The sequence below is a fragment of the Grammomys surdaster genome, unplaced genomic scaffold, assembly GCF_004785775.1.
Source record: "Grammomys surdaster isolate TR1022 unplaced genomic scaffold, NIH_TR_1.0 233, whole genome shotgun sequence".
NCBI lineage: Eukaryota > Metazoa > Chordata > Mammalia > Rodentia > Muridae > Grammomys > Grammomys surdaster.
In genome coordinates, this window is record NW_021604678.1 from 794,099 (window position 1) to 818,369 (window position 24,271).

The 24,271-nt window shown below is 43.2% G+C and overlaps 1 protein-coding gene across 3 annotated transcripts in view; it reads right to left on the reverse strand.

The window, feature by feature from the left end:
• Window positions 1-24,271, reverse strand: part of Aff1 (AF4/FMR2 family member 1) — a 157,775-nt gene that overhangs the window by 33,759 nt on the left and 99,745 nt on the right. For all 3 annotated transcript variants that reach the window (XM_028773641.1, XM_028773643.1, XM_028773642.1), the window contains 4 exons: window positions 5,529-5,573; window positions 3,161-3,247; window positions 1,858-1,894; window positions 599-650 (listed from right to left, as the gene is read on the reverse strand). In XM_028773641.1, coding sequence (XP_028629474.1) covers window positions 599-650; window positions 1,858-1,894; window positions 3,161-3,247; window positions 5,529-5,573 — 221 coding nt within the window. The remainder of the gene's footprint in view (window positions 1-598; window positions 651-1,857; window positions 1,895-3,160; window positions 3,248-5,528; window positions 5,574-24,271) is intronic.

Consider the following 24,271-nt stretch of genomic DNA (forward strand, 5'->3'; position numbering starts at 1 on the left):
CAGACATGAACAGAGAAGCCTGGGGAGCTTATCTCCTTCACTTGGTCCCCAGCAATTACTTCCAGGGGGAAGGCAATAAAGAAACAATAACAGGGTACTTTAAAGAAACAAATTGGGTCAAAATGCTGAATGAAACGCCTATAATGTAAGGACTAAGTGTTCCAAAAACCTTGAATACATTTAGATGTGCCTGACCTGGATAAGAACAGTAAGTATCAGAACAGGATGCTGACATTACATAGGGTGGAAAACGGCAGGAAATCTCATTCTGAACTTCTCGCAAATTTCCAAAGGTGAGGCTACTTAAGTTTGAAATTTTAAAAGCCAAAGCCTTTGGAGTTCCATGGTCAATGCATAAATAATAGCTCAAAACCTTTCTTTCCAGAAAACCCCTCAGCACATTCTTCTACAGTGCATGAACCTTGAATCAGCAATAACCAGGGGTCATTTCTGCCCTATGCAGTGAAGCCCTTTTATGAACTCATTAACTGAGGGGTTGGGGGAAGAGCAGTCTACATAATGGGCTTACATGGGAAATTTCAAACGCTTTGTTATCAAATTTTAATAAATGAAGGTTGTTTTTCCCTTTTTTACTTACGATGTTCCTTGCTGGGGATTGGGGTGGGGTTTTGGAGGCGTGTCATATTGTTCTGTGGGGAGGAAGATACAATCAGAACAGCGTGGAAACATGTTTATACAACCACTGCTCTAAGTTCCTTCCTTCTTCTCTGCTTCTCCCTGTTACCCAGGCATTACCAATCTGCACCTGATGCAGCCTCTCAGGCATTTATGGTCTCATGAAAGAGAATGCTTGTTCAGAAACAGAACAGCAGCAACGGACTCTTTGCCAGAGTTACTTTGAACACAGAGCTTAAGAGTGGCACCCTACCTGCTCATAACTGGCGGGGGGGGGGGGGGAGGTGTCTGTTGTTGATGGCGGTTGACTGGACCCCTATGGGTGCTCCATGACAATTCTGCTCTCAAATACCATCTGGCTTGACTCTCATTCGTGATTGCAGAGCCTCTCTCCCACACCCGCCCCTCCCCCACACCCTCCCCTCCCCCATGGCCTAATTCATTCAACCTGCAGCTATTTATAGATAGCCTGGTAGAGACCAATATGTATACAGACATCTGGCCCAGTCTGCAAACCTGCTTGTAGTTGCCTGAGAAACAAACAAGAGGTCCACAAGCATCCAAAACGTAGGGCAGTCAGAGGTAAGTACGTATCGGGCAATGGTTGAATCCGAGAGAACGTGTAGGATTCGACCAGAGTGAATGCAGGAAGACCCTCAGGAAGAAGGAGAGCCCATGTAGGGGGGTCAAGCCCCAGGTCTGTCCCAGGTGAGGTTGAGTGTGCAGCAGCCAGCACGAACAGACGTGAGGGCCAGGTTCACAGAACCAGATTCAGGACAGAAAGTTTAGGGGCATAGCACAGGGGTGCCGCAGGGAGATTCATCCCTGAGAAGTGCCCTGATGTACCATAAAGGCAACTGAAAGTAAAGCAATGTGCCAGCTGGTGTGTCTAGAAAGGAACTTGGCAGGGGGGGGGGGGGGGCCCACCAACGTTGAGTAAGCTACTCTTAAACCTTTCTGTACTTGCAGTTACCCACTCTCTCCTCACGGTGGCAGCAGCTCTCACACTTTCAAATTGCTGTCCTGTGGCCTAAACATCTACAAAACCCAGGCATTCACAGGACTCCTATGAGAGGTCATCATCCCAACCAAGCTGCAAGCTGGCAGCCATGTTGTGTAAGCACAGACGTAAATAGCAAGACACTCATATGCTCCAAAACAACAACAAAAGAACACAGCTTTGTTCTGAAGGGCAAACACAAAAGGTAGATATTCACTTACTTTGGCTTTGAGTTGTGGAACTGATGTGCAGAGGTTCCTAAGGAGAAAAGTTCACCATTAGAGGCCTGCGGCTTACAGCAACACCATGCAGGCTTTATAGCAAAGGGCAGTTTCATAAAACTCAAATTTAGAGAAAAATGTGTCGATGGATGGTCTACTCACTGCCTGCTACACTTACATGCTACCACATGATGCAAACTGCCCAGCCCACCAGTCAACCGTCAATCACACACACAAGACAGACACTGACCAATCTGATCTCTGCATGGAACCACTTTCCTTGCTCCCAGCCTTTCCGAGAATCTACTTTGCCTTTGGTGTTAAAAAGCTGTATTTGCATGGCTTAAGGCTTTACTTGAAAACCATTATTAATGGATCTTCTTTGTATAAAAGTATTGTTATAAATGGGGTGGAATAACCACTGTAAAGTTGGGATTTGCAGGTAGAGCTCCTGAAAACAGTCCCACAGAAAGGATTCCTAGAAATATGAATGTACACAGTCGGGCCAGACAGACACTCCCCTCCCCTGTGCTCAGGCTACAGGCTGAAGGTTATTTGAAAGTGTAAACGGAGAATGAAGAGATGGCTCAGGGTTAGGAGGGGTCACGGTTCTTCCACATATCAGTTTCCCAGCACCAACATGATACCAGCACCAGAGGAGCCATCAGCCTCTTCTGGCCTCTGTGGGCACAGGAACGGCATATACGTGTTACACACACAAAGTCATGCATGCAGGTGAAACACTCATACCCATGAAATAAAACAGAAAAATATTTTTAAAGTATAAACCAAAAAGAAAAGGATAGCTGTTTCAAGATATCACTGAACACATGTCAGTAGTCTGGTTGTTATGGAAACCAACATTAGCGTTAGCTATTCACTTCACAACCTTTAGGAAGTTTGAGATAAGCAAAGTTTACATGTGTACAATCATACAGATGGATGTGTCAAGAGCCTGAGCTAGTAGTCAATCTACCTCTCTGTTTCCCTCTCCCTGTATCACTAGAGGATAAGCCCTCAAATGAGAAACTGCATGAAGAAGTTCTGAATGCTGCAAGATATAGAGCCCCATACACGTCTAAGACATTCTTAGTAACATGAGAAGGAGAATAAAGTGTCTGAAAACCTTATGAAGTACCATAAAAGCTAAACAGTGACCTTTATCGCAGTCTCCAAAGATTCCAGTGAGCAAGGATCTACAACAGCCTGTAGTCCCACTGTGGAAAATATGGTACCTACAGTACCCCACCCCTGTACTTCCCACTGCTCTGGGTATCATGCCTGTCATGGTTTATGGAATTACCTTTGTAGGGAAAGGAAACCTGGATGGCTCGGCTGTACTGGGCGTGTGTATGGCAGTCAGAGGAGGCGGCCACGAGTGGGTCATTTCCTAGAAAGAGATTTGGAAAAGGAAAAGATGGCAAACGTCAGTGAACATCGAGTTTGTTTTGAACTATTGAAAAGTGGGCTGGTGATCCACAGAAAATCTCAGAGGATATTTCATTTACTTTCACAGCAATGCTTGCACCAGGCTATACTGGAGGCTGAACAGACAAAAAGCAGCTTAGTGCAGAAACTGAACGGGCCCAGTATGAACAAACGCCACAATGTGCAAGCGCTCCAGCAGGTGCTAGCGGGCTTGGGCAGCTCTGGGCACTGGAGCAGCAGGATGCGATAAGATGCTGAGCTGGGGAAGGCCACCATTCAGCACGGTCTGCCCCCAGCTTCTCCACTGTGCTTCCAGGAATTATTGAAGTTCAAAGGAAGAACTTTCCTGTTTGACTTAAACAAACAAGTCATTGAGGCCACTTGCTCGGCTCGGGAGGGTTCTAATGGTTTTGACCCTACCCTGACAGAACGGTCAGCAGGCTTCAGAAGCAGGCCCTTTATTGTCTATCTCTAGCAAAACTTTAATCATTACTCCCTATTTTTACAGTTAAAGGCAAGGTTTCTAAAACTTACAAATGAATATGCTTTTCAGCACAATCATGGTATGCATGTTGCTTTGCTTAAATACTTAAGCACGAGCACACACAAACACACATGCACACAAACTTCTTGAGAGGGCTAAAATGTTAAGTGTTTCACAAATAAAGAAACTTATTTTTTACAAATTAAAAAGAAGACCTAAATGACTAGCCAAAGCCCCACAAGGAAGCTAAGTCACATGACCACAGCTAGCTCCAAAGGGTACTTAACAATCCGTGTAACTCGGTCCCCAGAGGCAGATGCTATCCCTACTGCATGGCCTCCTCTGCACACCACACTTCATCCTAGCACCACATGTTCAAGGGTGGCTTGGCTTCCCTTTCAGTGATGTCATCCCAGCTCATCAACAACCCAATGTGGCACATGAGTGCACACATTGCAGTACCTCCCTGTCCCTTCCTACTGCCCCTATGAGGGGCCAGAGCTACAGGAAAGAATGACTGATGAACTCTTAACCTCTGAGCTGTCTCCCCTGCCTCTGAAGTGGGACCTGAGTACTACTTGTTAAAAGTGTACTTGTGCCTTATCTTCTACAGACCATCTGCTGTGAACTGGATCTATGTCAGCCAGTAAAAGTGGCCTGGATTCTGGGCTTCAGTTCTCACTGAGATGTAATCTCTGACCACTGATTTTCTGGGGATAATTTAAGTAAGTGTTTAGATACCTGAAGGTAAAAAACAGCAAGTAGAAACAAAGCAACTTATAAGGAAGGGGCGATTTTTTAGAGGCAGGGTGTGTAGGAACTCCCCTGCTTCAGCCTCCTAGGATTAAAATCCATAGATCTAGAAGTTCAAGAGAACCAAATTTTACAATAAAAGATACGAGAATATCATAAAGACCAACAGAAGCAAGTCATAAGCCACAGAGAAAATACAAAACACACAGGAAACACCACTTCCAAGTTATTACAATTGCTGAATACAAGCAATAAATTAAGCTCTGAATTCCTAGGAATCAAAGAAAATGGGTCACATGACAATTTATGCACTTCTCTGACTTTAGAAAATAAGGCTCTTAATTCAAGAGAAGAATCTACTACTAAGATTAATGTTGTTTTGTTTTTTAAAGAAATACATCATTCTAGAGCAAGAAAGCCAGAGCAAGTGGGTAATGTATGTGTGGCACATTTACAAGAGCTAATGTACATAACGATACATTTATAGCAACAGGTGGGTAATTTATGTGTGGACACATTTACAGCATATAGAGTACATAATGATACATTTACAACAAAAAGGTGCTCACAGCAATCAAATCAACAAGCAAACAAACCAACCCAATGAGGAAGTCTAAATATGACCATTCATTTCCGTGTGTGTGTGCGTATGCGTGTGTGCCTGTCTGTCTGTCTGTCTGGCACAGGATCTCATTGAGTATCCATGGCTGGCTTGATACACACAGATCATGTACCTGCTTCTACAGTGGAGCACCAGATTAAAGCATACACTACCACACTCGCCTCCACTCATTAAACAGGCCATATGCACCAGGCTTCACTGTATAAAAGCAAGAACACGGACAAAGGGCTATTTAAGGCTACACCCATAGAATGTGTTTCTTCTCTGGGAAATGAGCACAATCCTCAGTCTTTATGGGAAAGCAGAGCTTGAGAAATTCATAAAATACTGATCCAAATTCTTGCGGTTTATAAACTTCAAACAACACAGTAATTATCAACTCACCTTCAGAATCTCTTCAACACAATGGACTTCATTGGAGTATGGCTGCTGCAAAAGAAATAAGAGAGAGCTCAAATTAAAAACCTTGCCAGCAGGACAAGGCAGTGGTAGGTACAGGTGTGGATCAGCACAGGTAGGTTGGTTTCAGGACCCACCCTTTATTACTGGGGCACTAGCAACTACACTGTGGAAGAAGGAACCACTGACTTCATCTCAGGGAAGAGCAGGAAGCTGGAGGCACCCACTCACCCACACTCAACAGAATGTGACCGTTAGGAGGTAGGGAGGGCGGGGGGAGGCGGACAAAACACAGTGAGGGTTGGGGACATAGCTCAGTAGTAAAGCACTAGCCTGGTTTGTGCAAGGCCCTTTTCAACAAGGAAGAAGGGGGAAGGAGAGGAGGGGAGAAGGGAGCAACGTATTAGTAAATCTAAGAGGGCACCAATGGACCAGCAATGGAGGAAAAAGCAATCAGGTAACAAAGTTGGCTACCTTACAGCAAAATCCACTGATAACCCAAGCTAAAAGAACACAGTCAAGCCCAGCCCAGTTAACAACACATTATACTTCTCTGTAACTCGTTTCTCTCTCTCTCTCTCTCTCTCTCTCTCTCTCTCTCTCTCTCTGTGTGTGTGTGTGTGTTATGTGTAGGTACTCCCATGTAGGAGGATGTCAGATCACAACCCCCGGAGCTGGAGTTACACACTGGGTTGTAAGCGGCATGGTAAGGTGGTATGAATCAAATAGGTCTTCTGGAAGAACAGTTGAACTCATAAATGCTGAGTCATCTCTCCAGCCTGTAAACATTTGTTTTAAATTAAAACTGAGTCCTATCTCACTTCCATTGGAATTTTCGCTTTCTAAAAGCACATGTGTGAACGAACATGCACATGAATGTGTATGCATACCCATGTGCACAAGCCTTTATGTGCACAAAGGACAACACAGGGAGTGAAGAGATGGAGCAACCTGGAGCCAAGACCGGCTACATGTGCCTCCACCTCATCTCTTGCTGAACAGAAAGCATCAGATGCAACAGCTACTGCAAGACTCGCCGTTACAGACAGCTCTGGGGAAACACCAGTTTACAGTCTGTATGGACTTTAAAGCACAAAGAAAAAAAAGTTAAATCTAAAACAACTTTCTTTCATTAGAAACCTGGAACGCAGCCCACAAATCTACCCTTTCCAGTGGAACAGCCCCTTCTGTTCTGTGTCACTCCTGAGCCCCTGTAAACACAGCAAGTGCCACACACCCTGTGCCTTTCATCTCTCTGCTGCCACTGTGAAACAGCAAGTGATGACCGGGCTAGAGAGAGCACCACCCCACAGACAGCAGCAGGCAGGTACAATTGAAGAGTGTCCTATTCTACAACACTGGTTTCTAATTCATAACCGAGGGTTTGCTAGCCACCATTTCATCTCCTTCCAACTTAGGAATAATCAAAAGAAAACAGAGTATAACATCTGCACTAGGCTGTGAATGAGTCTAACGGCCATGTCAAGATACAAACACAAGTGAGCTGTCTCACTATGTGTTCACTAAATACCCTGATGACCTAAGGACATTTTTGGAGCTTGTTATTTATGAGTTATAGCAAAGAAGGTATAGCCAGAGAGGGTTAAAGAAATTCCTACTTCACTGCATCTATCCGGTCCCTCCTCAGGCATTCTGCATGTCAAACTAGCTTTTAGTTTCCAAAATCCATTAAAAGATGTCAAAAAAAAAAAAAAAAAAAACCCGGACCAAAGAGTAGTGTCACATTTTAGCATAAATGTCAGAAACAAAAGGAGAGAAGAAAAAGGGGGGAGGGCTGTTTTCACCTGGGAATAAAATATGAATATACACTGGCTTCCACGATTGACGTCTATTATTAGAAGCAAAAGTCACCATCAGGAGTACAAGTGAGCAACAGGAGCCTGGACTCTAATGTTTATGGTCTATAGCTCTGCCTCTTGCCTGGGGCTAAGACACGGAATGCCCAAGAAGCAACTGGCAGTCCATGGAAATGATAAAGCATGCTTTGCTGAGGATCAACCAAAGAGCTGGCTGATTCTTTCTAAAATCAGAATGCGGTGGAAAGTGACCCTCCTTAGAGGTGACTTCATGCTCACAAAGTGCTGAAAGCAATCCTCATATCCCCTTATTCTGCTTTCCCAGGGATAGCATGATTCCTGGATAGCATGATTCGCTTGCCCACATCCTCATCCACACATACCATGAACTGCTGCGGTGTTAGTGTTCATCCCCTCTGTCCCCAACCCACCTATGTGCACCTGGCTTCCTCTGAACCTGTATCAAAAGAAAGGGCTGGTGAGGTGACTCAGTGAGTAGAGATACCAAAGCCTGATGATGAGGTCAGTACCCACAAGCTACGTAGTAGAAGAGAACTAAATCACAGTTTTCCTTTGGCCTCTACATTTGTGCTGTGCCTCATGCACATACACATACACCATACATATGCACCTGCACACACACACTATACATATGCACCTGCACACACACATACACCATACATATGCACATGCACACACACCATACATATGCACATGCATACGCACATGCACACACAAATACACCATAATACGCACCTTCACACACAAGTACACCATGAATACATATGCATGCATACACACATACACCATGCATATGCAGTTCACACACACATATACCATGCATACACACCTGCACACACACATACATACATACATACATACATACATACATACATACACCATGCATACACACCTGCACATACACATACACCACACTCACCCCTAAGTAACAAATGTAAAACAAAAAAGAAGCTACGAGAGTCAGTGTAGCTCGAGTCTGTCAATGTTCTATCTAACAGTTCTAACCTCTTCTGGCCCCCAAATTAACAGCAAGTCAGAGAACTACATCTTCCTGTAGTAAGGACAGGCTACCTTGCCCAATTAAAGTGCAGCTCAGCATCTCGAAGTCTGCCTATGAAAGGAAACTTTCTAGAAGGAAGAAGATTCTGAAAAGACCTGTGTGCTAACCCGCTGTGGGGCTCAGATTAGGTACTGTCCTGCAGAGCAGAGCCAGGGTCTCCCTGTAACTATTGCCCCAGAATAAACTATCAGTCCTGGCTAAGAAGCTGAGACTCAATGGTAGATTTATAAAAAAGATTCCTTCTGGAACACTAGATAATAAAACACAACAGCAAAATCAATAATTGGTCCAGAGGAGCAGGGGTCTCCTAAGGATGTGCAGGCTGACTAACTTCCAGACTTCACTGATGCCTCCATACTTGTTGTCTGTGTTCCTGGAGTAGGTAGTCTACCATTGCTGTACCTCAGGTGTCATGTCACAAGGCAATCTGTATAGAGAACAAAGTTCCAGCAGGGTGGAACACTGGGACAAGGCTGCAACACTAGAACAATAGCCCTACTCAGCTAAGCAGAGAACACAGAAGCTACTTACTGAACTCAGATTAGACTTGGCATTGCATTAAACTCTTTACATACTATTATTTCCTCAAATTAATACTATTGATTATGAAATCGATCACTAGCTTGGCATGGAGAAAGTTGTTCCACTTTGCACCCATCGACCCCAAGGTGGATGTCCCTATTCTGAAAGCCTTTAGATCAATTAAAATGCCTCAGGGAGTGGAGTATGGTATCTAGTTTCATTCTCATATCAACCACTGCAGTAGGCAGTTTTTACAACAGGCATACTAAAACTATGTGTCATGCAAGGTCGCACAAAACCTCTGAAATGCCTGAGCCAGGCTTCAAGATCCTGTTGAACTGGCTTCCCAAAGACTTCCTGTGTCTGAGAGACAGACATGCCAACATTTGAGAAAGAGCAGGTTTCTGTTCTATGACCAAAACCATTTGTTAAGGACTTAACACTTCACGCCTCTCACTGCTGGTCACCCACATTCTTCAGAGCAGTAGCAGAATGCTGAATGGCCTGAGAATGAAGCTCGGCACTGACACCAAAACAAGGAGCCCCTTGCAAAGGTCTTCTGGACTTCGGTTCATTACCGAAAGAACTGAACACAAGAGACAGCTCGCCACTGAGACTGGAAGCTCCTGCCCAGCTCCATTTGACATCAAGTTTCAATAGAAAAAGAGCTTTTACAACAATGCTATTTTCATGAAGGCTTACCAGGAAATGGGGGTCACAAAGGTTGGATACTGAATAGGGAGCCAGACCCCAGCTTCTCTGGGGTGGCTCTGTGATCTGGGATACAATTCAACCTGTTGGGACTATTTCCTTATGGTGATAAGGGAAAATATTACCACATCTAACCACCTCCATGAGCGGTGTGAGGTCAAGTGTACTGCCATAGGAATGTAAAAGCTGGCAAAAGGGATCAACACAAGGGAATGACCAGTGCTAACATGAATTAGCAAAGTATTATTTTAATAATGTGACTGCTTCAAAAGAAATTCTAACCAATTCTTATAAGACACTCTTCTTCAAATACACTGCCTCCTGGACTGCTATCTGCTGCTTCCCTACATCACTGGCTCAGTGAGTTGAGTGTATCTTGTCCCCCTGCCTGAAACTCTCTTCCACTTTCCTCTTCCTGCTCAGGGGGGCAGTGAAAATGTACCCTGCAGCTGCTGCCCTTTTGCCTCGGTATTCCTGAGACCACTCCCAGGGACATAGCCTGCAGATGTCTGCACTGTGCCCATGTAGAGCTACCCGAGACTTGTCTATACACCATCTGGTTACCTCCTCTGTTTCTTCTAGGTTACAAGTTCTAGGAAAGGAGAGGGCAGCCCCACGCCTATCTGACCACTTACTACCTGCTACATAAATGCCACTAACAACATTTGTTGGACTTTCCGTTCTTCAAACATAGAAATCTCATTTGGAGACATAACTCGGTGCTTTAAAAAGCACATGCTGTTTTTGTAGAGGACCTGGGTAGTAATCCCAGAACCCACATGCAGGGGAGCCAGCCCTGTACTGGCTTCTCCACCGAGAGGCACATCAAGCATGCACATCTAATGATGTAGAAACAGGTATATGCAGGAGTGTGGGAAACATCTGTCCCTATTTCTCCTTAGAAACACTGAAAATGCTGAATTAAAAAAAAAAAGTACCAGGCTGGATCAGCAACAAGCCAAAAGACTTACAAGACATCACCTATGGGACAGATGAAAGGGTCATGGGCAGAAGAACACAGAGTTCAAAACCCTAGCATCACTTTGGCAATGGTGCCCATGAAGGGAGCTGGAAGGTAAGAAAGAATAGGAAGAGAAGCTATGTGCTCTCCCGCTCACCAGCATGTGAAGGCAGGAGGCTTATGTGGGTGTCTTCTCTACTGCTCTCCACCATATTTTCAGGCAGGGTCTCTCACTACATCTGGTGCTTCTAGTTCGACTAGGCTGACTGGTGAGGCAATCCCTGGATCTGCCTGTCTCAGGCCGCTCTGTCCCCAAACTGCAGTCCCAAGCACATACTATCCAGCTTTTGCATGAGTTCTGGTGGTCAGAACTCAGGGCTTCATGGTTACATAGTAAGACTTTTACCCCAGAGCCACTTCCCCAGCCAGCCAAGCTACCAAATTCTAGTTACACGTATCCTTTTAACTATAGCACAGATGTGTTCCAAACAACATGTTTACAAGGTTTCAGATCAGTCTGCAAACAGCGGGATACTAGAAACACTTGAAATCTCTGACTAATGAAAGTACAGTACACATAAAGAAGTATTATGCAATTATGATAAAGGACAAGGAAGCTGTAAATACTGATGAGAATATATAACATTATATATAGGACATTACTGATACAAAGGACATTACAGATGAGGTAATACCCTGACTATATGAAGCAGAAGAAAAACAAGGTGCATTTGTATTTGTCAACATTTGCATAAGTGAAAGTGTCAGAGACTAGACCATATGGCTAAACAAACAAACATAACAAAACAGAAAATCAAACCAAGAGACAAACATTAGATTGAAATTAAAAACTTTTCAAAGTTCACCACCTGTCTCCAGCTCCTGGCCTTTTCCTGCCCTTCCTCGAAGGCTGTCCTCCTCCCTCTCTGTATGAAGTCTGTCCTCAGCCATCCCCACTCACCACACAGCGGGGCATCCCGAGCAGCAGCCGCCTTCCCAGAGTGGGATGGAGGCATGCGCAGCAGAGCTCAGCCTGCTCTCACTTTCTAAGGAAACTAGAAAACTTTTGCTTGAGAGAAAGACAGTTCTTAGCTCTCTTTCTCCTTTTAGCACTTAAGAACTGAACGAGGGACAGAGGAGCTTGCCTCTTGAGTAAGGATCTCAGCTGGGCCTCGAGTAAGAACCCACTGAAGGCTGACACAGTGACAACACACAGGTCTATAACCACTACTGTTTCTGAGACAAGACGGGGCAGAGAAAGGCAAATGGAAAGAAGCAGGAGGGCTGGCTAGCCTGGCATACACAGTGGGGGAGGGAGAGGAAGACAGAGACAGAGAGATCCTATGTTAAACAAAATAGAGGTTGTCCCCTGACATATGCCCCATGGCACAAGCTTGCTCTCTCTCAAACATGCTCATGCACTTGTACATGAGTGTGCATGCTCATGCACACACACACACACACACACACACACAAACACACTGGAGCACACATACAAAATAGATGAACAAATTATAAATAAGTATTGAATGTACATATATGAAACATACAAAGCCTGGAATGACTGTGATATGGGAGAAATAAGACAATGCATGTTAAAGTCTGTGGCATACATATAAATGCATGCAATTATAGGAGGATACCATAATCATCACTTCTGAGAAAGATTAGAGGCGGAGACCAAAAGGCCTGACTGAACAAGGCTTCACATAATGATAATTGTATTCCATGAATACGCAGTAAATCACCTACGCGGGTAACTTGGCTCAAAGAAAAGGCTCACACCGCCTGGGTGTGTCTGCTTCAGCCGGAAGACACATAAAGGTACAGGCATTACAGCTCCACAGCCCCTGGGCGATTGTCTTTATGTCAACTTCCATACCCTAAACTTTAAGAGGTTTGGTTCCTGAATAGATGTATGGGAGTTCTTACAGGCCAGATTAAAACAGTAACCACAACACATGTATACACACACACACACACACACACACACACAGATGTTTGAGACAATTAATAAAAAAGAATTACTAATGTACTCTATACAGCTTTCTTTAATTAAAATGATGCTAAATAAGTTGCAATCAACTGCCAAATCTCCCCTTAAAGATTATTAATGGGGCTAGAAAGATGGATAAGCAGGTAAAACATTCACTATTCTTGAAGAATACCCAAATTTGCCCACATTGAATGGTTCACAACTCCTTCTCTGGCCTCCATGGACATACTCAGGTGCGGAGACACAAATATACACATCATTTTAAAAGCATATTTTAGAAAGAGGTGGTGGTACACACCTTTAATCCCAGCACTCAGGAGGCAGAAGCAGTTTCAGGGCAGCCTGGTCTACAGAGTGACTTCCAGAATAGCCAGAGCTACACAAAGAAACTGTATCTCAAAAACAAAACAAAACAAAACAAAAAAAGAAAACAAAGCAAAAATAAATAAATAAAAAACACACCACTCATGTAGCTGGTTGCATACATATCAAAATGTTATGGGAAGATTTGTAAGTATTGGTTCTCTCCTTCCATGATGTGGATTCCCTAAGTATGAACTGGAGTGATCAGGCTTGGTGGCAGGGGAATTGACTCAGTGAGCCATTTCATTGCCCCCTAAATAGTGGGAAGTTTCCCTTTTTGTTGTTACAGGTTGTTGTTTCACATTCTGGGTGCTAGGGGCTGAAGTACACATTCAATTGCTGAGCTACATCCCCAGACCTGATCACTTGTAAGAAGTGACAAGTGACACAGGTGATCCTTCATGTCACTAAACACCTTTTCTTAGCACTCGACAGCGTGCCAAGCACAGAAGTTAACTATATGGTGTGTGAAGAAATCTCTGGTTTTCCAAACAGGTTTTCAGAAGGAAGATACATAAAAGATTATCAATATGATAAAGACATGCACACAGTGGCTCAAGTCAACAGTCCCAGCTCCCAGGAGGCCCGGGGCCATCTAACTAGTAACACAAAATAAAGAGGAGCCTGTAGGTCACTCAATGTTATTTACTTCCCAACAAAACCTAAGAAGGAGAAACTCTCTCCAGTCGGAGAATCTGAAAGATTAAAGAAGACACACACTGCTGCTCTTCTCTGGAAGATTTTCCTTTCCCAGAACCCAACCATTTTCAGCCTCAAATTGTAATGATGGTGTTTCTCAGCTGTCTCTTCTAAGCAACATGCTTGGTTGGGGTAAAGGAAGGGTGTAGACATCTTGGTGAGACAGGAGCTCCAAAGATCCTACAAGCTACACACACAGAGAGAATGTCCACAGTCTGTGCACACAGGCACTCCACTTCATGTGAGAAATGAAGCCTTTACCCCTACCTGTTTAAAATAACACTTTTAGGTAAACTGTCTTTTCAGCCACAAACAAAAATGTCCTTCTGACTTTCACCAACTAAAGTAAAAATGGACTAAAGATGGGGAAGGGGTAAAAAACTAAAACTTACAAACTCTTACAGGAGGTAGCTTTCAAAGACCATTCAGAGTGACTAGACAATTTCATATTCCTTCCCTGAGAGTCATATGACCACACAACTCAAGCCACTTGCTTCAATTAGTGTCATTAAGACAGTTCAGTTTTACTAAAACACATAAAAATGTTGAAAAAAAATCACAATCTGAATTAATCGAATTATTCCATTTTCGAAATTCCATTGATGTTGAGAGACAGCAATATTGGTAATTCTGAAACTTGGGCTTCAAAAAAAAAAAAGAAACTTTGGCTTCTTATTCTTGCGATCTAAATTCATAAATAAGAACAAATTAATGAATACTTATTTTCTCCATATAGAATTATAAAACATTCACTAGACACAAATATGATATGAAGCAGCAGCAAAAAGGCCACTGTCCCTGAATTCTGGCTTTTCATTCCTTGCTCTCAACATTCAGAACTCCTGCCGGGCGGTGGTGGCGCACGCCTTTAATCCGAGCACTTGGGAGGCAGAGGCAGGCGGATTTCTGAGTTCGAGGCCAGCCTGGTCTACAGAGTGAGTTCCAGGACAGCCAGGGCTACACAGAGAAACCTTGTCTCGGAAAACCTTAAAAAAAAAGATTCGGAACTCCTACATTTTTGGTAGCATTTGCAAGATGCATTGTAGCCAAATGAAAGGACTTACTAGTGTGTTGATGCAAGTATACCAACTCAGCAATTAACTTCTTACATAACATTTAAGAAGTTGTGTTTAAATTTACTTAGAAGTGATGTACCTAGATGAAAAATGGTACAAGACAAGAGGTATATCACCTCCCCACTATTTGAGAGCATGGCTATAGTTTCCAGCTTCCTGACTGACTGAACTATCACCATTAGCTACATAGTGTGGGGAGCTGAAATCCCCAGTGGGGTTAGTCTCTGAAACATTGGGTTTTATGAAAGATCACATGAGGTCTTGTGAAGCCCATTGTGGGTATAAATCATGAATGATTTAAGGAAAATGGCTAAGTAGGCACACAAGGGTGAGAAAAAAAAAACCTAAAACACCACAAAGAAAATGCACAAAAAAATTGCAGTGGAGAGAGAGAGAGAGAGAGAGAGAGAGAGAGAGAGAGAGAGAATTTCTTTCATATGGCTTAAAGTATCTGATCTATTTATTCTTCCAAAACCCAATGCTACTTACTGACATGCCTTCAGAACACGTGTATGTAAGAAAGGTTGCTTTGAGTGTGAACATCAACTGTGCCTCTTCCAGCAGAGTGTATCACTGCAAGGAGGGTATGAAACCACGGTGGTGTATGACATCCCTGTGTGCTCTGCACTGCCTAGATCCCGCCTGTGGACAAGTGCGTGTACGCGCGAAACACACACACATTCTGTCTCTCACAGATCATTTTAACATACAGTTCTGATTGGAAACAACAGTACTATATTACTCTGTCAATCGCAGGATGTTTACAGAGACTTAAGCCTACTCTCAAAGTGTTCTTGTCTGTCACATTTTATAAGTGGCATACAGTGTTTGGAAACCATGTCTAATTCCATGTTTCATAGGTACCTAGACTTTTTTTTCTCTTTTTTAAATACCTAGGCATAAGCTGAGGTTACAGAGGCATCCAAGCAAAAGGGAGTGGGTGAGGCTTTCCACCCAGGGTGAGGCCGAACGACACTGAAGTCACAGGCATGACAGAAGCCATTTAATCCACGCCTTGTCAGGAAGGGTGGAAGGGTTTATCCCAGGTTTACTTCGAGGTAATCACAGTGTCTCCTCCAGGCCTGGTGTGGCTTGTCTGTCTCCTGGTATTGATAATCTTCAAAAACAAAAATGAGAATCCAATGGGGACCGGAAAGGAAAGGAAAGGAAAGGAAAGTCCTGCAGCAGTAGGCCAGAGGGACAACTCCTGTGAGGAAACAGCTTCAAACGCCCATGGGGACAGGAGCACTGTAACCAACACAGGAGGCAGCAGGAAGAGACAGCCTTGAGTTCCATATATTTAACAAGAAATAAATGAATTTCCACAGGATAGGAAAATCGCCTTGGGAAGTATTATTTATTATCATGCACCTGCCTAAGGCCCTGGGTTCAGTCCCCAACACAACAACAACAACAAAGAATATTATAGGTGGTTATAAATCATTTATTTAAATCTAAACTTAAAAATATATTATTCCTATTCTATGGACTGTTTAAAACCAAGCTCAGGTAGATGTAATGATATGAGCCTGTGTCTCCCAGCTAAACCCATGGCCTGCATTCCACAGCAGACCCCTCTCTGGAAGACGGATAGATAAGAGGAATCGAGGAGGGATTTAGATTTAGAATTCCAGAAAACAATTTGCTCTTTTCCTGGCTTATCTTTGTATATAAATTTGTCCTGTAAGGATAGAAAAACTACATAAGATTTCTGCCAAGGTCACCTGATAGTCGCTGACGAATCAAAAATAAAAATATAATTACTATATTTTGTATTATGTATTTTCATACATTTAACATGTATATGAAAACATACCTGAATAAAGTTCCTCAATAGTACTTCATAAATACAGGAGCCAGGTAAAGGCCAGGTGTGAAACAGAACGCAGGGGAACTCCTCAAAGTTTATCGTTGCCCTTGGCTACCGAGCAAGACCCGGTCTCAAAACAAATAGACATACTTATTTTAAACCAGTATATAATATATGAGAAGGAGATATTACTTGCAAAGTATACTAATACTTTCTGGTTGTAGTTTATTCTCTATCATTTTAAAAGCCAAGAAAACAGCTTTGTCCCTGTTTTGGAAACATGAGGCAGTCATTGAATCCTTTCAGACCCCTCTTTTCTTTCACATCTGTCACATGGCTGCTTCTTCCTGTTGTCCATGGGAGGTACAAACTGGGCCCATGGCTCTCAAACTCAGATTTCTAGAGCTTTTGACCTGGAGTCCACCTTTGTGTTATTCAAGGGCACACATGGGCAGCCATGTTCATCTCAATTAAAAATATTCTTACATTTTCTGCCTCTTGGGTTTATACCCATCCCTTCCATGCTCAATGCAGAATCCAGAGAAGAGAGAGTCTAAGAAGCAAGAAACCATAGCCACAGTGAAACAAAAATAACCTCCTTTCGAAGATGAACTGCCCCTTGGTTATACCTGACCCAACAGCGGCCTTCCTGATAATTCCAGACACCTGGTCCACAGCCTGTGAGGAAACAGTGCTGGATGTACCCACTTCCTTCCTGACACAGTAATTACACTAGCAGCTGCAGGCCGGACTGGGACGTGTAATAGTTAAAGCCCTGCTCGAGGTCCTTACAACCTGAACTTCTTTAATTGATTTATTGTAACAAGCACCATGCAGCCAACTAGAATGCTCTCACACAGGACACTAGAACAATGCAGGTGTGGAACCTCAGCTTGGCTCCTGAGCAAGTAAACCTTCTAACCTTTGTGAGTCTTCTCTCCGTCCAACAGTTGGCTGGTGATGAAGACAGTTTCTCCACAGACATTTTGTAGATAAAATGAAATAGCTAGAACACAGTACTTAAAAATCAAGAAAGTGCCAGGTGGTGGCCCACGCCTCTAATCCTAGCACTCAGGAGGACAGAGGCAGGTGGATCTCTGAGCTTGATGTCAGCCTTGTCTACAGAGTGAGTTCCAGGACAGCCAATACTACACACAGAAACTCTTTCTTGAAAAACAAAACAAACAAACCAAAGCCAAACACAAAAAAAATACATGTTACTGCAGAGGACCTGAGTTCTAGTCAAGCACACATATAAAGAGGCTCACAAATGCCTCTGACTCTTGTTCCAGAAGGATCTAATACTTCTGGTTTCTGTGGGCACCTGGACTTAGATGTGGATGCACATGCATGCGTGTGCACACACATACATACATACACACACACACATTCTAAACTAGACTCGAATTCTTATACCTACAGAAAACCAAAGCACTGAGATCTTTAAAGGGTGATGAATGTGCACAATTTATGTTTTGGCTTTTAAATATCAATAGCTTCAATCTCTATCCTCTCAGCATTTGTCAAATCATTAATTCAGGACCAGTGTTTGAAAGACACAGGAAAAAAATCATTAGCTATGGGAATTACCAAACATTTATGCTTTTAACTGCCATTAACAATATTATCAATATACACGTAGTCAGGCATGGAGGTATAATCCTGTAATCTCAATACTCAGGAGGCAGAGACAGGAGAATGTTCAAGGCCTACCTGAGCTACACAGGGAGACAATGTTTCAAAACACAAAATAAAAAAAGTCTGTGTTTGCTACAAATATAAAACTATGTATACATTCTCTATCTTCACTATTTCTATTTTATGATGAAGGAAGGAAGGTTCCACAATCCAAACAAACAGGCACACATTTCTCAAGAGGTAGCCCAGGTCTCCTTTGGCAGGTTTAAAAACAAACAGACAAACAAACAAACTCAACCCACACCAAGAAAGCTGTTATCTATCAGACGTACACAAAGGGAAAGGGGGTGGGGGGGGTAACGCCACAGCATGCCTGGAGCTGGAAGGCTTATTTAGTGTGTTACAGTCATGCATACAGCAGACTAAACCAGATTGCACTGATTGATTCCAAAAAACAGAGGAAAAACAGTCAAAGCACACATTTCTGTTCAAACCTAGCTCTGATCTTCCTTACTCCAGACTCTGCCTCCACTTTCTGGTCTTCCCCACTTGAACCTCTGGCTAGATACTTACTGCAGGGCAGTGGGCACTTACCTCCCCGAGCATGTCTTAATGCCTTCCTACATGGCAAAAAAGCTTTCCTGTCTCAACACCTGACCTGCCTGCCAGCCCTGCTCAATACCACTAGGCTGCTGCCGTTGGTGTGGCGGCTGGAATGGCCGTCCAGACAGGGAAAAACTTTGCATGTCTTCCCTGGTACAGAGCCCTAAGAAGCAGGAGTGCTCCCAGGCATAACTCCCTGGCTCTGCTCCTAAAAAAACGCTCTCTAAAGTACAGCGTTGCTTAGCAATGTTTGCCTCCCTCTGTACATTTGAAATTGGCAACATCTGTCCCTTTGGCAATTTTGACTCATGCAAAGCACCATGTGCAAAGTTTAAAAACATCTAGCTTCACGGATTGTCACCCGCCCCTTCTCCCTTGGTCCCAAAAAACCTAGAGTCCAAAATGGCTTACAAGGACAGGAGAGAGATCAGTGGGTTTTATGGCAGCTGATGGCACATAAGAAAATATTTAAGCCACCAGTGGGAGCTCCTATTAAACTCCACCTAATAACTAGTATGCCTGCACAATTATACCTGAAATAAACACCTCATCTGGTTAACAATTTCCTTTAGAACAAATTCTGTCCTGTGGCATTATGTGCATGCAGGAGTCACCAGTGAGATAAAGAGCCAGGTCCTAGAGTAAATGTAGCGGTTTCCTTTCCTCCTCTTTCTCTTCTTCCTTCTGAACTGGAGGTCAAAGCTAAGGCCTTCTGAAAGGTAAGCGAGTGCTTTACTACTGAGCTATACACCTCTAGCTCACTGAACGGTGATATTCATATTCACACTAGACTCAAACTTCCAAGAACACAATTACCAAAAAAAAAAAAAATCAATCTAATATTATAGATTTCAAGATAATCTAAGTAATTGATACTTAATCTCTCAGTCATCTTAGCATTTGCTGAGGTTATCATTACACAAGTTCCTTACAGTGCTGTAACCACATGCATAAGACAAACCCATCTAAAAATAACATGTAGATGAAATATCCTAATTCTTCATTTAACTTTACACTAATGGATACACTGAAAATACAGGTTATAAAAACTAAAAACCCTGCTAGGAATGGAGCTATGCTCTTTGAGTTCAAACTCTTGGCTTACGAACATTTTTGTTCCTAGTTTAAACAAATCAGGCTACAACTTCCTCTTTACTTTGAGCCAATCAATTTTCATATATTATGAGCAAGTGTTTTCAAAACAATTCCGTTGAAACCAAGTTCTGGCTAAAAAGGGTAGGGTAGCCATGTGCTCTCAAGTCTCTCAGACACAGAGAAATAGAAGCTGAGGTCATAGTCCCTGCACCCAAGCAAGAGGACCTCGACTACAGGCACTTAAAACACATACATGAATTCAACACACTAGGATCTCCTCATTAGGACCCTCACCTGATACCTGATGGGTGCAGATAGAATTGCCATCATTATGCTCCTCACCATATTCTGTAGGAAGAACTTGAGCAGATTCTTCAAATTGGAAGAGTCTTGGAAATCTCAGATGTCAAAGTCATCTTACAGAATAAATTCTGTCTACATACACTAGCATTGATGAGTAAGAGTCCATGCAAGCCTCTAGCCCCGGCTCTACCAGGGACTAAGTATTAGATAAGCTCACTGAATGAAAGAACATGAACATGCTCCTACAGAATACATCCTCAATGAGACACAGGCCTTTTGGGGGTGGCAGAAATGGGGGATGACGACAGAGTCTTGTCTCACTAGGTAGCCTTGGCTGACCTGGAACTAGATATGTAGATCTCTGACGTCCTCAGCATCACAGAAGTCTACCTGTGTCTGTCTTTCAGATGAGGGGATTAGAGGCACACATCACGTGGCCCTGTGGCAGTACCCTGACACTCCGATTTCCTCCCTCTCCCTTTCTACTCAGCTTCCCGACTGCCCCACACAACCACCTCTAATTTATGCAGCCACCATCTCTGTATCTCTGAGGGCACCATCATGAACATGTGTCCTCAACATGCTACTAAGCTCTGAATTAACTTGTGTGGAGGAAGAAATGTCCTAACTTGGGAGGGTGGGATCCTGTGCTCTAGGGAATAAGGAAAAAGGAAGCAGGATGGGTGCTATCCACCCAGCAAGTGCTGACAAACCCTAAAAGTTGGGACTGGGAATGACTAAAAACATCCTTCAAGCCATAAATTACACAAGGAAAAGAAGCTCCAGGCAAAGAGCTGGAGGGCTGGGATGGGAAGGAGGCAGCAGGCAGCCAGGGCCCTCCTGCCTGCTGCTGGGACCAGTTTTCACTCTGCAGCACATACTGGTCACAGACTCAGCCACCCTCCCACCTTCACCTCAACTGCTGAGATTACAGCTTTAATCCATCAGGACGAGCAGTGCTATACCTCATATGGTCTACACAGCAAGGACACTAGAAAGCAAACACAAGGATCTTCATACCCAACTATTGTAGTGTTACTGAAATTGTCTCTATTCTGAGGTTTCTGATACAATTCCTACTTTTTAGGACAGTGGTTCTCAGCCTTCCTAACAATGCTACCCATTGATATAGTTCCTAATGGTATGGTGACCTCCAACCATAAAATTATTTTTTTTGGTACTGTGTAATAGTAATTTTGCTACTATTATGAATCATAATGTAAATATCTGATATGATAGGCAGGATATCTGATACGCAACCCCAACCCCAAAAGTTGTGACTCACGAGTTGAGAACTGTTACTTTAGGACAAAAGCCATGATCAATGCCAATTAACAAATAAAGAACTAATATTATAAGCAAGGGAAATAAAACATAGGCTATAACACCCTGTTCTGCCAATCATCTATAGCTTCACTCTCCTGTAGTGACTGACAGCCTACCCCACTGCAGTATCCTGGAGGAACTCTTCAAGGCCCTTGAATGTCTTCAAGGATGAATACGTTGAGGCTGCCTTCTGCTCCAATCTCCTTGAGCCATATAACCAACAAGCTTCAGGGACAAACCTGCTGGCACAGCCAGACATGAACTTGAAACAGTTATCACAAGATAAATGCTCAGCTCACTTGGCACCAACACAGAGTCATGGTGGCCTGTCACCTTGCATGGAACGGTGTGGGGCTTGCCAATCTTGTTGCTCCAGTAGCATTTCTACATGCATAGGAACGACGGAAAGTTTAGCCAAGATGGTAGCCCGTCAGATGACAGTGGAGCATTCAATGCCAAGACCAACATGACTTCAAATCCTCAATAGGGACAAAAGCTATGAACCTGTCTTCTGGCAAGCCTGAGTTTACTTCTGCAATGGCATGACTTTTAGAACCTCATCCTTTATGGAGAGCCAAGGAGAAAGTCAATAATCTCTGGTTCCTTAATGAGCAGAAGAGAACATGACCTTTATGTCTTGAGTAGGTGGGCCAGTTTGGTGACAAGAATCCAACTCCTTGTCTTTGGCTTTACCTCCACAAGACCCTCAGCCACAACCACGCCCCTAAGACCACTGCAGATCCTGAGGCTCCACCCAAGTCATCTGCCATTTGGTGTTTTCCAAGACAGAGTACAAGATGAAGAGAGTATACTCTTAAGAGTCAATTGCTGGCATGGGAGAGATGGCTCAGTGGTTAAGAGCACTGACTGCTCTTCCAGAGTCCTGAGTTCAATTCCTAGCAACTACATGGTGGCTCACAACCATCTGTAATGGGATCCAATCACCTCTTCTGGTGTGTCTGAAGACAGCTACAGTGTACTCACATACATAAAATAAATAAATCATTTTTTAAAAAGAGACAATTACTGCTTTTTTGAGAATTCACTGTTTCCAATGTTTAGTGGAAACAGTAAAATTAAGATTTCAAAGTGGAGAATACTACTTTTTAGATGTTAGCAACTCAGTACACTGTTCCACAGAGTGCTCCTTAATGGCTCCTACCCCTCCTTCTCTTACAGAGAGGCAATATAAAAAGGTATTACAAGAGAAATGTATTCACATTGAAGAATCTCTTACTAACTAATCATAGACACATCATATAACACATTTTTCATTTTGTCCAAAGTATTTCTGAAAGGTCCCTGGCCAGGGGGCGGAGCATAAGACAACCTTGCTGAATGATTACTGTGGTCTCTGCCACGGTCTGTGTGACTTTGGTAGGTTGGCACATACAGCATAACAGATCACCAGAAACATGAACCAAGCCACAGGGCCAACAGTCACTGCATGGCCTGCATGGGATGAGTCTGGGAACTACAGGTGACATGTAACATATTTGTCTGAACCATGCACCAGTGTGTCCCCTTAGCAACTGATTCACCAGGAACTTGAGTGAACATAACGGAGAAAAAGGATCTTGTTCCTACATCACCTTTAAGGTGAGATCATTAGTCTTATTAGAAAATTAAGCCCAGGCTGCAGGAAACCATGTTCAGGGTCAACAATCCCAAGTTTCTAGGACACCAACTAATGATATCTTTGTGGTTAGAAAAGATGAATAAATGTTCCAACCTGTGTGGTTGACTTATCCCCAGAAAAAGGGATCTATCATGCAAAATACTTAAGACTGGATCCTCGTCTATGTTAATGATTTCATGGCAAGCCATTTAAAAAAAAAAAAAAAGAAAGAAAGAAAAGGAAAAGCTGGGCATGATGGCACAGGCCCTTAATCCCAGCAATTGTGAGACAGGAGCAGGTGATCTCTGTGAGTCTGAGACCAGTCTGCACTACATACTAAGTTCCAGGACAGCCATTACTATGTAAAGACACCCTATTTCTCTATACATATACACAATAATAATAATAAATAGTAATCACAAACACACACACACACAAAGCCTCACATGTAGAAAACCCTTAAAAGACTTAAAGACCAATGTTCAAAAACGTTAAGTAATTCTTTTTTTAAAACCCATGGGGCTGTAGCTATGGCTCAGCAGTCACCAGCACTGGATACTCATGGAAAGGACCCAGGTTCAATTCCTAGCATCCACATGGAGGAGGCTCACAACTGCCTGAAAACTCCAATTCCAGGGGCTCAAATGTGGCATATACATACAAGAAAAAAATGCAGGCAAAACTCAAACGTACAACATTTTAAAATTAATAAATCCTTTTATCAAACTCATTTGTAAAATGAGTTTAGTACAAGTCCCCAGACAAACGTCCTAAATAGAGAATATTATTGCATATCACATGATTCTTCCTTTGGCGAGTTGAACGTGTTAGAGGGATTATCATTTAGACTCCAGATCAAAAAGCAAATTAGGTTAGGAAATCTTCATGGTGAGCACAAAATGGCAGAAAATCCAGTTTTCACTGAGTCCCCACTTGTGCTTAAACACAAAATAACACTGATTTCTGACCTCTAAATGCCTGCCATGAAGAGGAAGGGGAGAGACAGAGCAGTGTAGGGGGAAGAGCTGCTGGGACAGAAGAACAGGGAAGAAGCCAGCTCTGTAGGACCTGAGAGTCACAGTGGGGACAGGGCAGCACCACAGGAACAC